Below are 15573 nucleotides of genomic sequence, written 5' to 3' on the forward strand. Positions count from 1 at the left end.
CCCTTATATCTATCATAGGTGTTTCAGTCTTGATAACGTTTACCTACTTCTAGATTAGCTGGAGATCTGAAATTTGGCACGTTTATAGGTCTTGCGCCTTTTTCAAAAAGTGACATTTTACAATACCTACCCCCAAAATATCAAACTACCCCCACCCCCTTGTTATGCTTATGGAGTTAATAACCTTGAAAGTGGCTGACTTTGGTATGAGGATCTAAAAAGTTTACAATCCTCCTAGAGAATTAAAACTTTACAATAGTGTAGAACGTTACAAAAAATTAGCCCTTACAATTTTTAAAAGCTCCATTTTATTAAAGACTTAACCCCCCCTCCTCCACAACTACCTAACACTTTTTTTTTACTTCTACAACTCGAAAACGGATCTAGCAAAGATTTGCAAGAATATTCATGGTCAGGAATTAAACTTTTTAAAAAACCCTTCTAGGCACTTCCGACAATCTCGACCCTTCACCCCGCCGCTAATGACTACTAACAGCTAGGGGGCCAAAGGCGAGTATATATTTATAATAGCAGAGTACCCGTCCTTCGTACGGGGTTGACATTAGCATAAAATCCTTATTGCAGTTATACTCAAGCTTTGCGTTTGCAATGGGGGAACACAGTTTGATAAAATTTTCTTATTTAAATTTATGGTATACCATAGTATTACACTTCTACCATAGCCATAATGTTCTACCACTTCACCTAAACAGAGAAAAAAAATTTGAAATAGCACAAATTATTCATGAAATTAAAAACATAAACTTAACTGTAAACAATCCTACTTTGATATTTCTCATTGTGTATCACAGTTTTTTGTTGCTGCTTAGTTCAAATTAGCTGTTTTCATAATTGCAAAAAATAATAGTGCTGTACCCTGTTGGTAAATCCTATAACCTTTTAATGCTTTTGCATATCATAGAACCAACTTTTTTGGTTGAAACAGAGCTGACTAAATTCTTTAATTCCCTTGAAATATGAATATTCATAAGGTTAACATGGGGAACTACAGAGCCACTGGGGCGGAGCCCAGAAGGATTTTTGAGATAAGAATATGCCTATATGTAAATCGGGAATGTGATCTATCATCATGCCAAATTTCAGCCCGATCCGTCCAGTAGTTATTGCATGATTGAACTTCAAACAAATAAACACACAAACTTTCACATTTATGATATTAGTAAGATATATGTGTGTCTATTAGCACGATAACTCGAGCAAAAATGATCTGATTTTGATGAAATTTGGTATAAACGTGTAAACCTACATTTATTCTAATGAGTTTGTGAACCAGCATGATCAGACCAAGGGAACGGGGGTTTAAGGGGGGTTTTATGGGGTAAAAATTTTTATTGGGTAAGAATCAATTTTTCTAAAAATGACAATAAATAAATGACTATTTTTAACCTAATTAATTCAATGGTTCTTTGTACCTTACAAGACAAATCTTAGAAATGTTAAATAGTAATACTAGTTCAAACTATTGAATTTAACTAAAATGCAATATTTCTTCGGTTTGTCAAAATTCCTTAATTAAGAAAGAAAGAAAGGGGAAAAATTTATTTACTAACTACAGTACATAAATCTCATTTAATGTATTGTCGCCGATGTTTAATGTTCCATTGCCAACGTTTTTTCCATTCCCAACGAGAGCGACAAGACACGTGAGCGATAGGACATTTTGTAGTTTTTGACATATAACAGCAGTTGATAGAAATGTTCAAATGAACTGAAAAACTTTGAGATTATGATTGAGAATCTTTTCAACAGTATATAAAAACAGTTCTGTTGATTTCACAAACATTACCAATTCTAACCGTGGGCGACCAGACATACTATGCTTTACATTTTGATTGATTTACAATATAACTTTCAAATATTTAACTAAAAAAACACTGACAACAAAACACAACCATTCTTTACGAATCTTATACCATCCTCTACAGCAAGTAAAGACCACGGCTGCCAACATTGACAGGGAAAACAAATTTCCCTCCCTGATTTACCATTCTTTTTGGTTTGGGGACAGATGTTAGTAAATTTGTTTCACCTTTTGTGAATGGAAATTAATTAATTTCATTGTTATGACGATATTCCTTGTTAGTGTATGAAATTATTTTTAACAATATTCACTTGTTTATATTTTTTATTTAACAATTAAAACTAACAACAGGCCTACTTTTATAAGCTTGAATTTTATTCAATTACCAAAGTAAACTACCTAATTACTAATTTCCTGATTTTAGCACTGGGACTTTATGTATCTCAATTTGATATTCGCCCTTATGGTTAATTAAACCTTTTTCACTTCAAATCCAGAAATTTCCAGGAACAAAACATTATACAGATGTGTCTGTATTAAAATTTCATAGTAGGTTAAATAATTACTGTAAAATTAATCTTAGTAACATGACAAAAGCCAATTCCCTTAAATGTTCAAACATTTTAAGGATATGAACTATTATGATAAAATAATAAATGTTATGCTTCGTTTAAAACTGACTATAATAAACACAACTTTCTCGGGAAAATATAGACGAAAATATATGAACTCCATCAACATCACAGAAACTTCAAAACCATAATATAATGAAAAGATAATTTTTGACAGAAATTATATTATGTTTTAAAATATTGTGAACATTTGAACAAAGACTGATGAAACATTTTAAGCTTCAAACAACAATTATTCCACCCACAAGAGCATATGTTTAAAATTTTGATACAAAAAATATTTCAGTAACTTGGAAAAACATGATGAAATGCTAACCATGACAATATGCATCCCAGGCCTCTGCAGAGTCGCTAACTTATCCAAGACTTATCAACAATTGTTATCAACAAATGACAACACAACATTTCTACATGAGCAGAACTCAACCTTAACCTTGTGTATTGATTGAGCCACCCCCACCCCCAAGCAACGCATTGTCAACCGAATGAATATGAAAACTGGAATGCAGCCAGAGCGACTAATTCCACCAACAATGTCAATCGTGTTAACTAACTACACACACTTGTTAAATGGCTGTCCTTGAGTAAATATTCCAAACTATGAAAAAAGCATTTAAATGTGTACTTACAAACCATTAAGTAAATATCAGTGACAACAGGTTTAGAAGCGCATTACAGTACACTCAAAATCTTCTACAAATAAACGTAACAAAACAATGAATGTAAACTTAACTTGATTGAAGTAACAAAGTTACCTCTTCGTTATAATTTTTCAGCAAGAAATCACGGTTTATATTTATTCAAAAACTCAGCAATGGTGAAAAGGATTTATTATGAACTATGAGGAAGAATTTTATTTGCTACGGATTCAACTATTATGAAGTATGACTAAGAATTTTATTTGCTATGGATTCGACTAACATAAACTATGAAGAAGAATTTTATTTACTGGATTCAACTATCAATTATTGAATTCATAGATACCTAACAGTGTCTCACAACACGACACAAGCATACAAAATTTATCAATTATGAATAGACTAGTGGCTTGTAGGGACATAAGTCCCTAAAATGCTCAATAATATAAAACAAATTATTCTAATATTTAAACAAACAAAGAAATATATTATCTATGTGTCAGAATAGATATCCCTGTATGCCATATCTTTTGTGTAAAAAACAGTTTGTTGTTTGTCTTTGTTGATGTTATTTTCAATAAATCATTCAAATCACTACATAAGTTTAACTCTGCTAAAGGCAGCAAACATATAATTGGTTGTGAATAAATACTGGTTTATTAAGGTAGCTCGGCCTAATCATCTGCTGATTCTTAACTCTTTTGCGAGCATCAAACAGTAACCTGTTTAGATCTCCAAACAAAATTGTTTTTCCTCCCATCGGAACTTCGTCATAGTATTTACTTAATTAACAAATATACTCGTATATTTGCTGTATGAACCCATCCATCTTTATTCCCAGGTTATTTTCTAAGAGTAGCCGTTGAGGTTATTCCACTTCATACAAAATAATGATCAAACACTACAATAAATCTCAAATTTATAAAATAAAGTTTAGAATAAATCTAGAACATATGTTTTGAAATAAAAACAAAGCAGAAGTTTTCCATTTAATCTTGAATCGTTAATTATTTATTCAATGTGGTTATTTCATGTTGAACACAAGTTTGAAAAGTTTCACAGTAAAATAATATATTTCCATATTCTATATAACAACTAAAAAGTCTTAATTATTATAGGTAACGTTATCTCTGGTTTTATATAGTACATTGCAGAATTGACTGGCAAATAAGTAATCCTTATGTTAACATTGCGTTCTCGCTTGATGATAAATCACGATCAGCTGTATTGAAGTAAACAAAAATCAGCAGTAATTGCTTATAATGCAATTCTTATGGAGAACATTTTACGTTATATCTCGTTTTCAGGTAACTTTATGGGAATTCTGCTATTTTTCCCGAGTCCCTGGGGTCAAGACCTTTAATTTAAGACCCCTCCTACTTTTCTGCGACGTACCAGACGTCCACAATTTTCTGGTAAAAATTTTGTCTTACAGAATTATATATAAGGATATCAATTGCTATCAATGTAAAAATGTAAGTAAAAATAAATAAATAATTGATTGTTTGAATTTTTTACTATTGAAAAAGCTTAAATAGCTAAACATAACCGCATTTCTTACAAGCACAATAGGAACTGTAATGGAAAAATTACTCCCATCTCCGTATCTTGTACTAAAATCATGAATAATCATAAAGCTTGATATACTGTGAGGATTAAAAAAAATCATGTATGATGCTTTAACTGAAAAAAGGTAAAAAGTAAATATTTGAAAATCCTTAGAAATTATCCCATATAGAACTAAAATGATCATTTGTTGTATTAAATAAATCCTTGGCAAGGTAGTTTTAAATAAGTGCTTAGCAAAGTATTTTTCAACTAACCGAAACGGTTTTGAAAAATAAATATAACTCTACTGAGTTAAATTGTAAGGCAAACATAGCTGAAAATAAAATTTTCCCATTAAACAAAACAAATAAAACTTACATTTATGTAAAATTGGGCGGTAAGTACGACACAATTTACCAACTAACTCTGACATCGATTAAGCATCTGTAAAGCAATACAGCTCATAACTTAAAAGACTTTCAACAGAAAACAGCCATTCTGGGAACTGGCACAAAACTTACAAAGAGTAAAGACATTGTTAGTGCTGAGTGGCAGATGCTAGGCTAGCAGTATGGCACATCAAGGCCAGCCAGTAGTGGTGGGGGTAGGGAGGGGAGGAACCACTGCTGAACAGAAAACATTACATGCTTGGCCAACCAGCACTCTGCCACTACACAAGCTGAAAACATCGGTGCACAAGATAATACTGCAACTAGCCAACTCACTCTTCATATCACTAGCTCAACAAGATTCATCAAAAAGCGTCGTCACAGTCATAGATAAATGAAACTCTCTAAACAAAAAAAAAAAAAATAGCTTACGACTTTTGTAGTATGATTTGTATTTGGCCATCAGTATTGATGTTTTACGATATTAATAATTAATAATTCACGTAAAATATTGTAATGAGGTAGATTGATAAGGTAGTTCAAACCTGCTGCATTATAACCGTTATGAAATAAGACGTTTTTTAACCCTAGGAGTGGCGAGACCGATTTTCAGTATGTGTTTTGTGGAGTGGCACGCTCATTTTGGTGAATTTGTAAGGGAGTTCTTCAAAAATCTGTATAAAATTAGTATGTAGAGATAAACTATTAAACCGTATATTCATTTTGTTCGTAATAGTCAGTAGAATTCAAAAATGGTAATACAAACCAATTTTAGAAAGGTAGATTTTTAGAAAAAAGTAAAAAAAAGAAAATTTTTAAATTTTTAAAATTGTACTTCAAAAGTAAACACGTGTCACATGTAACGTAATTTTTTATTGCACAATTCAAAATAAGCATTTTGTTCAGAATTTATTCCTCTACATCTAGACAAATCATAATATACACAAAATAATTATTTTTATAGATTTACTAGCAATAATACGGAAAAATTGGAAAACGTCAATTTCTTCAACTACACGTTGATAGGTCCACAAATGCCCTCTACTAATAAATCAATATGGTAAAACCATACATTTTTTGAAGCCAATAATATCATTCTATATAAGAATAACTAAATAAGATAAGTAATAGAATATTTGGTTTTCACAAAAGCAAAAATGTAAACAAAACAACTGATCAGCTGTTACAGCCCACAAAACTTCACTAACATTTTATCCTATTTTGGATCACACATGTAAAAATATTTATGCAAAATAATGCATAAATATTTCGCCTAATACAAAATAATAAACTAAAACGAACATTACACTGTAAAATTAGGGATAAAACCCACACTTCGTCTTTGTTATTGGACAAAAACTCATGACGACGCCGCCATTTTAGGTTGGACAATGACAAGTGTTCTGTTCCTTTAGCTTTGAAAAATCAAAAGCTTCTATTTGTGTGACCAGCCTAACAACATTGAATTCTACTGTCCTTCGTCTACAAGAGCGTATATAAAACAACGTTTTTGTACTTTTCACATTGTATATATATGCAATTTAGAAATCGACATTTTATGTCGATCCGCCACATGTAGCCTACAATACGTAAAAATAGGCTATTTACAAAAATTGTTCATCAGCTGTTGGAATGTATTATGACGTTATACTTTATACAGAATAAAAGATTACTTCATGCTTGTTGCAGTGGCACCACTTGCTTTTGTCAGAGACAAAAATGACGTCGGCTATTTATTTTTGAGATTACTCATCTTTTACGATTGCGCAACAAAACATGGCGTTCGCGAGTTTGCGCGTATTTTTCGTTTAAATGTAACTATTATAAGATTGATATATTTATGTTATAAGGTTCATTCTTATAATAAAATGAAACTTCGGAATCTTATCTTTCCATTGGTATAAGAGTTATGCCATTTCACCGACTTTAAATGTGCTTAACATGCAACTGAAAAAAACGTTATATAAATCGACATATTCTGTCGCCCGCCACTCCAGCGGCACATTTTGAAATCAACATATTCTGTCGATCTGCCACTCCTAGGGTTAAAGACAGATTAGGATTACGCCCCCAAGATAACTATGAAAAACCCTTAGACATAAAAATCACAAATTAAAATTGGGTTTGTAATTTTTCCTAGCATGAAAGTGAACTGTAACTTATTATTACAATAGCAACTTAATATGTTATAACTTACTTGTAGAATTAAGTTCAACTGTGTTAATATTACTTTAAAGTGCCAAAGGCGTAAAATAAAAATAAAATGAATAAAAAAAAGAGTAGGAATATTATAATTTAATTTAATCCATCTGAACTGGTTCAAAAAGTGCAGAACAAAACCACTAAAAAGGCAATAGTGTACATTTTTATTGGAATCAACATAAATTATGGTAGGCCTACATAATGTGCAAGCATCATGTCACAAAAAAACTTAAGTTGGTTTTAGACTACTTTGGGTTTTAATAAAAAAACTGACACAGAAAACTTAACCCATCCCAGACACCCTAAAGTATATAGACAACAAAATTACTTTATTAAAAGAAAAATTAAAACATATCTTTTTTTAAATCTACAATTTATAGAACGTTAAAAATAGTTGATCTATGCAGCACTATTGTCCAAAATAGTTTGTTTATACTTTTTTTATTAATTTCTTATTCTTTTAGAAAAACATTCCTAGTACATCAGTTAAAGATATACAGTAGGACCTCAATAACTCGAATCTGAAGGAGCTATGATAAACATTTGAGTTTTAAAATTTTTCCAGTAAGTGAGGTTTGAGTTATGAAGGTGGTATACGATAAAGTTCAAGATACTGAGGTGTTAGGGTTTGACAGTGATGTTACGTCATAAACCTTATAACCCTTCCTTCTTTATAACTCGAATTTTAGTGGTAAACCTTTATAAATTGAACTCAAACTATTTATATGTACTGAAGAGTAACTGTGGAAACAAAATATAAAAATTTTATTGCACATAAAGTAACTGTATTTATTATTTAGCAATAATTGTAATTTATTGTAAACGTAAGTTCACTGGATTAAACAACATAAAAACTGTATAAGTACAAATACAGTACTACAATACAAATAATGAAAAACTGTCGTGGAACTATGCAAAAATTGTTTATGGATACATAGTACTGGATTTATGATAATGTTTGGTGTTATCGAGGTTAAACGTAAGTCCTGTTAACGTTTTGTAACATTATGTAGGCCTAGTGTATGGAACAAATTAATGAATAAGTTTGATAGAGTACATTAAAAACCTACTAAAGTACTAAATAACAAAGAAACATTAGTTTGACTACAGTAATAGCCAAACAGACACAGGAAGCAAACACAGGAAGTTGGATTTTCATGTCTTGACAGGAATCAAAACACAACTGACTTGCACTGTTAAGGCAAAACCTCCAATTATTGATGCACATTCAACTTTGACTTATAAAGGTAAACCTCAAGTTACTGAGGCTCGATGACAGGAAAATTCGAGTTACAGAGGTTGAATATTACTGATAAAAAATTGTTAAAATTCAACTTATTGAGGTTAAATATTTAGAAACTTGGACTTATAAAGGTACTTTTAATATTATGATTAATGGGGATTTCAAGGGGATCTAAAAAAGTCGAGATATTAAGAAATTCGAGATACAGTATTAAGGTTCGGGTAATTCAGGTTCTACCGTAATTGAATAAAAAGACGTTCTTACAAAGATTAATGATGTTATAGACAGTAAACTATATAACAATAACTGTCGTAATAATTGGCGGATATATCTGCCTAACGTCCGCGGAGCCCAAAAAGATAAGCGGATGTATCCGCCTACCGTCTGCTATGCACAAAATGCTAGCGGATATATCCGTCTATAGTCCTGGAAGAGTTAAAAATGTAAACCTTGAGAAGCAAAAAGATCCAACTACTAACATAAATTAAGGATATAAAAGTATTGTTAAGAAAGATTTTAATTTATCGAACCGATTTTGTCCAAAAAAGGGGGTATAATGCCTACAAATCAGAGAATAATAATAATACACAAATTTAAAACACCCCATTATTAACCTTGCATATTTTCAACATCTCAAGTTAATGTGAATGGCATTCAGATAATGATATAAATTTACCAACAGAATATGGATTATCCAGTATGTAGCCACAATATGGATGATTGCTTGGTGGCCAGAGCTACATAGCAACGGTATTGCTCAGTCAGCAATGTGCGGTCACTAGAGGCTGCGACAATCTAAAAGCAGCTTCTCAGGTTTTCTCTAAATGAGCATTTCAGTCTTTGTGCGAGGAGGTTTTAGAATTTTAACGGAGATGTTTCACACATTCTGTTGGTGTTGTAGCGACTTTTCTGTGTTTGATTGAAGAGTTTTCAGTATGTCCATAAACAGCCGATTGACCGACAACTCTACTGAACTCTCCCAAATGCCATAGCAAGGCTTGTTTAGTGTAAAACCAAATCTTTATACCAATGACAGACTATTGTTGGAAGTTCTTTCCACTTCAATCCCAATGTCTGGGTATGCCTCTATTGGGAAGTAACCAAGACAATTTAAACTACAAACATTACTCGCTAACGATTGTTGCGATTGTTTGTATTGGATCAACGTTTCTATGAATTTGGCTCAAAATAGTTTTGTATAGTAAACTATTTGCTATAACTCGGGAACTTTTACATTTCAAAACCGCTAATCGCACAGTTGAAGAATAAAATCATTTAGTTCAAATAATTAGAACTACAATCAAGTTAATTCAAGACCACCCTTTAACGTTTTTCTCCTAGACAATAAAGTTGTAAATATTAAGCAACCGGATTGTTAATAAATTTATCACATACAATCAGTATACAATTTTTCTTTCAAATTTCTTTTTTTTCAAATGAAAACACTGCCAGTGTTCAACAAAAGTGTGAGCATTTCAAGTAGGCCTATAAAGTGATAAGCGTTTCAATTTATCTGTGATCGGTTTTACTACGTCTTGACGATTCACTGTATATTTTATAAATCTACACTGAGCGTATTAAAAAAATACAAACTAACTTTAAAGTACAGCTTATCAACACAAAGAATAACAACTTGGCACCGGTACTGAAATAGTGTGACTTGGTTTGACATACATTTGAGTCAATGACCTTAGCCTGCGACAAACGGCATTCACAGACTTTCTCTCTCACAGCTGATTGCCAAATGTCCATATGAGACCCCTCATTTGTTATGTTTAAACTTAAAAAACTCAATGAACTGGAATGAATAAAACAATTATATCCAAAACAATAGTGGGATAACAAGATGATAACATAGCGATAACCAGTTAATGTAGGACAAACTGCCGGGATCATTATACGTCTGAGTCTAACTTGTAATCTTCAAAGAGCTAATTAGATTTTGTTTTGAGACCATAGAGTTGTACAATGGTTGTACCTAATGAAAAACAGCAATGTTAAGAAAACAATTCCGAAACCATCTCATAGACAAATATAATTATTAGCAAACTACAACTTACCACAGTATTTCAAAACAGTCAGCATAAAATCTACATAATAAATCGAAATGATATGTTCCAGTCCTAGCGGAATATTAATGAAGAAAAAGTCAAAACAAACCTGTAAACTCATAACGGTTGTATGTCATCAGTAATGAGGCAGTTAATTCAGCTGGAAAACATGTTGGCAAAAGATTGAACCTGCAAACGAGCAGGGCAGGGACTTCATGATGGACTTGTACTTTGTACTGTCCTGATAAGACTTGGGTGGAGCCAATATCAGACATGACAAGTTCAACAGTACTAACCAATGACTCAGAAAAATATAGAGGTTTAAAACACGGTCATACTATTCCAAATTAAAACATTTATTTTTTAATAAATAAGTGTGATTATTATTATTTTTATAGTTTAAAAGAATTTTGTTTTGTGGATTTTTAAGACTACCCTTACAGATGGTTGCAACAAAAAACGTATCTTTTTTCAGAATCTAAACGCTAATTTTATGCAAATAAATTTTCAATGAATCAAATAGAGGTTACGATGTGTGCGGGAGCATTACTAACACACAAGGTCATATTATATGTATTATTGTTATAAACAGTCTTAAGTACGAATCAAAGTAATATTTTGTGTACTCGCAAACAAATTTATGGAACATTTACAAATATGCTGAAGGAAAAGCAGACGGTATACCCAGGACACTTCCTTTGTAACTTACATCTAAAGCCAAATGTTTTGACACCATAAAACATTGTGGTAACTAAACAAATTTAAAACATTTGACCTATTCCCGTAAAAATGTACTAAGTACAAGCTTAAAAATAATACCATTTTGACGGTTCAGCTAATAAAATTATCATTGATTCTTTGAGCTAATAAATCTTAGAAAAAAAATTGTACAATACAACAAACAATTGGTACTTTGAAAATAATAATAAAAGTAGCCTAAGAGTAATTTAGTTGTGCTGTCAATTTATAGGAAACGTCAACTATATATATATATATATATAGGCCTATAACTTAACTGATCCATAATGTTAAATCTTATGCATATAATTTTATTCAAATTTTAAATTACCTCAACAAACAAGCGATTTATAATTGTAATACGATTAAATGGGTACAACAAAATAATAGTTTTTATGCAATTACTTTGATAACTAATATGAGAAAAGACTCGAAAGAGTTTGAACAATAGTCGGCAGAAGTGGAACAACAAGTTATATTTATGTAACAGCCTGATAACCTTTACAAACATTTTTATAAAGAATAAAATGGAGACCAAATAAATGCAGCCTAATCAGAGTAAATTGGTGTTTTTACTCGCAAAGCGCTAATAAGATATAACAACCTCGTAAAGCGCAGAATCATTTAAATTTCAAGTGTATTGTTGTAAAGTCTAAAAATACAGACTTACCAGAGCCAATTTCACAAACAAGTGTTTATACAAGTGATTAGCGAATCGTGACAATACGACTAGGAAAACAACATACCTGTTCAGACATAACACAAGCATTCGCATAAAACGACAGTCACAGCTTGGTTATTTGTAAAATCAAGCCAGACAATAATGTGAATGTGAGCCTCTCTGCTAGTGCTAACTGCTACAAAGCCAACAACATGGTGAGTGAGCAGTGAAGGTGGATCCTGCCTCCCCTCCAGTCTCACAATGGACTCTTCCACTTCCCCTCTCCCTCCCCCTGCCATTGCCAACACTGCCTTCCCACAGCTCTCTCTAACTAACAAAACATTCCCAGCCTACAACTAACTATTATTTACAATTTTTGTATCCAACTGCAAACTACTTCAGAAACGAATCGCGATTTTTGGTAGCGGTTTTTTATTCGGTTGTAGTTATTTTTTAATTAGCGTTATGAGTTTAAGAATAAAATGTGTGATTAAGTTTTTGAGTAGATTTGATTATTTTATTGTTAGTTAGTATTTAACGTTGACCTAAAGAAAACATCTAACGATTTTTCAAAGATCACCAATAATAGTCAAAACATACCAAGTGCAAACGTATTTCTTAAAATGACGGATACAGTAATGTCAAAATAATATGAAAATAATTGAAAATCCATCTTCAAAATATGCATCTTTCTAAGCGTCTTCCTTTATTGACAGTGGAATAGTTCTGAATTCATGACAGGTTGGAAAGACAAAGTTAAAAATATGTCATTCTACATTTGTTTTTTTCATCACAAACCTACATGTAAGCTAAATTTGTGTAGCCTATCCAAAGTTTTTAAAATAAGGTGCTGACGTTTGAACAATTATTTATGACAGTAAACTCAACTGACAAAAAATAACAATATTTACACAAGAACTTTTAAGGCTATTAGCACTATTAGTCCCTATTCTTTAAATTACTTAACCCCAAACATTCTTTCCATATATAAGAATCCGCTCATATTGTTAGCATGGTTTGAGTTTGATTGAAAGCAAGCAAAATTATCTTGATTTGATTTTGATTCAACGTCACTTTCTTAAGTAAGTCAATAAATGGAAAAAATCTCAAAGTTTGTCTAATCACACCTCATTAGGCCTATCCAATTAATCATTTTTCTAAAAGAAAAAATAATACATTATGAAAATTTGATTATATATAATATATACACAGTATAATACTGTGATGTGTTGATTTGCAAATAAAGTACTATTCAGTTATACAGTATCAGTGAGTTTTGCATGGCATGTAAAATATTAGTAGGTCCATGCTCACTTTCGGGCGATATTTATTTCTCCATCATCGTTAATGAAACATGAATAAACAGAATGGAACTGTTCTATTCTTTGGTAGAGACTAACCTTAACAATGTATCCATGAATGCAGCAGTGTTGCTAACACTACTTTTTATGTATTTAAAACTCACATTTACATGTTAATCGATTGCCGACCACATAAAATAACGATAGAATATAGAACCTCGGTATGAATAGTTCAATTTCTTAATATATTACTTTAATACTTTTCAATGTAATGACGACCATTTATTAGCCTATGAACAATTATTTTCATCCATAAGAAGTCTCTATGAGAAGCAATGTAAACCTTACCAAACATACTAAAAAAATGTACACAAAACAATAAATTTTTTAACAAATTAAAAAAAAAAAAAAAAAAAAAAAAAAAACTCAGTTTAGTGAATTTCTTTTGGGTGGAACCTTCACAGTAAAAAATCCTATCGTAAAAGCTTGGTCATAGCACTCCGATTAGTATTAGTAGATGAGTTTATTTTATTTATTTTGAAGTTTAGATTATGCGTTGTGTGGGAATCAGTTTGTTGGTAATGATAGAACAAAAGCAAAAGGAAAAGGTTTGCCATGAGGGCAAGGAGGACAAACAAGTTGTGAAATGAGTTTAAAAGAGGCTGTTTGACGCTCTAAATGTGCGAAAGAGGTTTTTCAATAACAGGTTAGGATGGACAATGTGGTCATATAGATTGCCAAATTGCATTGTTCTATGGACTTGATCAATGCCACTGCACGTAAGCAGATCACTCTCACCTATTTTTCATTAACAAACTTTATGAGCAAATAAAATAAAAGCCTGATGATTATGCCAACCAAAAACAACATGCAGATTAGGGCATTAGATTTTGAATTTAGTATTTCAGTATGTACTGTATTGATTTTACTTCCTGTTTCTTTAAAATTTACAGTTTTTCTTTAGACGGATTTATAATGTATACTATTTTCTTAACTTTTTTACTGTGTAAGTTAAGATTGGGGTTTTTTCATCTTTTCAGTAGGCTAGCAGTTTCTCATGTAGGGAATATTAGTGAATTTCCCATTTAAGAAATAAGCTATTACCAAAGGTCTCATGATAAGACCTAGACCCAGGACAAATTTACTTTTAGCGAATTTCCCTATAGAGAAGTAGCTATTAGCGTTGGTGGCACGGTAAAACCTAGGCCCGGGACCAACTTACTTTTTCATTTTTATGCCCCCAAAGCCAAAAATACTATTCGTTCAAATTTTTATATAGGTATATACATCTATATAGGTACATATATATTTTTAAGTGTGTGTCCGTGAACACGATAACTTGAGTAATTTTTGTCCGATTCTGATGAAATTTGGTTTAAAGGTGTAAGGCGGGATAAACTTGAATTAGTTTTACAAACCAGCATGATCGGACCATGGGAATGGGGTGTTACGGGGGGTTTTATGGGGCAAAAATTGGGTTTTCTCGTTTTTGACCTTTAAAATTTCCAAATTTCTCTAAAAACCTTTTAAATGAGCTTAAAAAACTAGCATTTAACATTAAAAAGGATATAATTACAGTGATAAAAGAACAAAAACCCGTTAAGAAAAAGATGAACAAAACCAAACAATCGGTAAGATTCCAATCCAAATAAGGTATGATTTCAGTGAAAGAAGAAGAACAACCTGTCAACAAAGACATAGACCAGGACAGCAAGCTGTAAGGGCAACAAAGACAAAGTTCAACATTTATCCAACAACCTTTTAGTCTGATGAATGGAGAATTGTCTTTTCTTATGCTCTAAAATTATTAATGTAAGCATACAATTTGGTTCGGATTCCACTATAAACTTACAATAGGTCCCTTAGTTGCCATTAGCTGTATGGGCTATTAATTAACAGCTGTGTCTAAGGAATGTCGGCCTTAGTCACTAACAAGACTACAAGATCGCGCCACTCATTCTACACTCATCTCCATTCATACTTGGCTTAAAATACCTACTATGTATGGTCGCCATTTCATGAACAGTATTAACAGTATACATCTCATATATAAACAATGTTTAAAAACAACACAACTTCACTGAGCGAATTTCCATTTGTCTGATTTTATTTTCACTTTAATCCATTTAAATGACATTATGTTTAAAGAGTACCTAGGTTTGCTGCTGCAGGGAGGGTAATAAAGTGAGATTTCAGTAAAATTTAAATAGCTTAGTATAAAATAAATAATTTGTAATGTTTGATCAAAATATATCCTCAAACAGTTAACATATAGCTACTCTATAAGAATAACATGAGAATTTTAAATTTAAATTTTTACTTTCTCCCCTATACCAGGGGTGCCCATC

At 31.6% G+C, this 15573-nt stretch overlaps 1 protein-coding gene across 5 annotated transcripts in view; it reads right to left on the bottom strand.

Annotated features, from left to right (window-relative positions):
* Positions 1-15573, bottom strand: part of LOC128988068 (uncharacterized) — a 112909-nt gene that overhangs the window by 65166 nt on the left and 32170 nt on the right. Inside the window, exon 1 of one of the 5 annotated variants that reach the window (XM_054409257.1) lies at positions 12010-12156. The exons of 2 other annotated variants lie outside the window; for them this stretch is intronic. In XM_054409257.1, coding sequence (XP_054265232.1) covers positions 12010-12021 — 12 coding nt within the window. In that variant the 5' untranslated portion in view covers positions 12022-12156. Of the gene's footprint in view, positions 1-5018; positions 5177-10634; positions 10682-12009; positions 12157-15573 lie in introns of those variants that run through there. 2 more of the 5 variants (XM_054409258.1, XM_054409259.1) reach the window with 2 other exon arrangements.

Source organism: Macrosteles quadrilineatus, unplaced genomic scaffold (genome assembly GCF_028750875.1).
Source record: "Macrosteles quadrilineatus isolate MER2022 unplaced genomic scaffold, UCM_ALF_1.0 Scaffold_2__2_contigs__length_208266976, whole genome shotgun sequence".
NCBI classification, from domain to species: Eukaryota; Metazoa; Arthropoda; class Insecta; order Hemiptera; family Cicadellidae; genus Macrosteles; species Macrosteles quadrilineatus.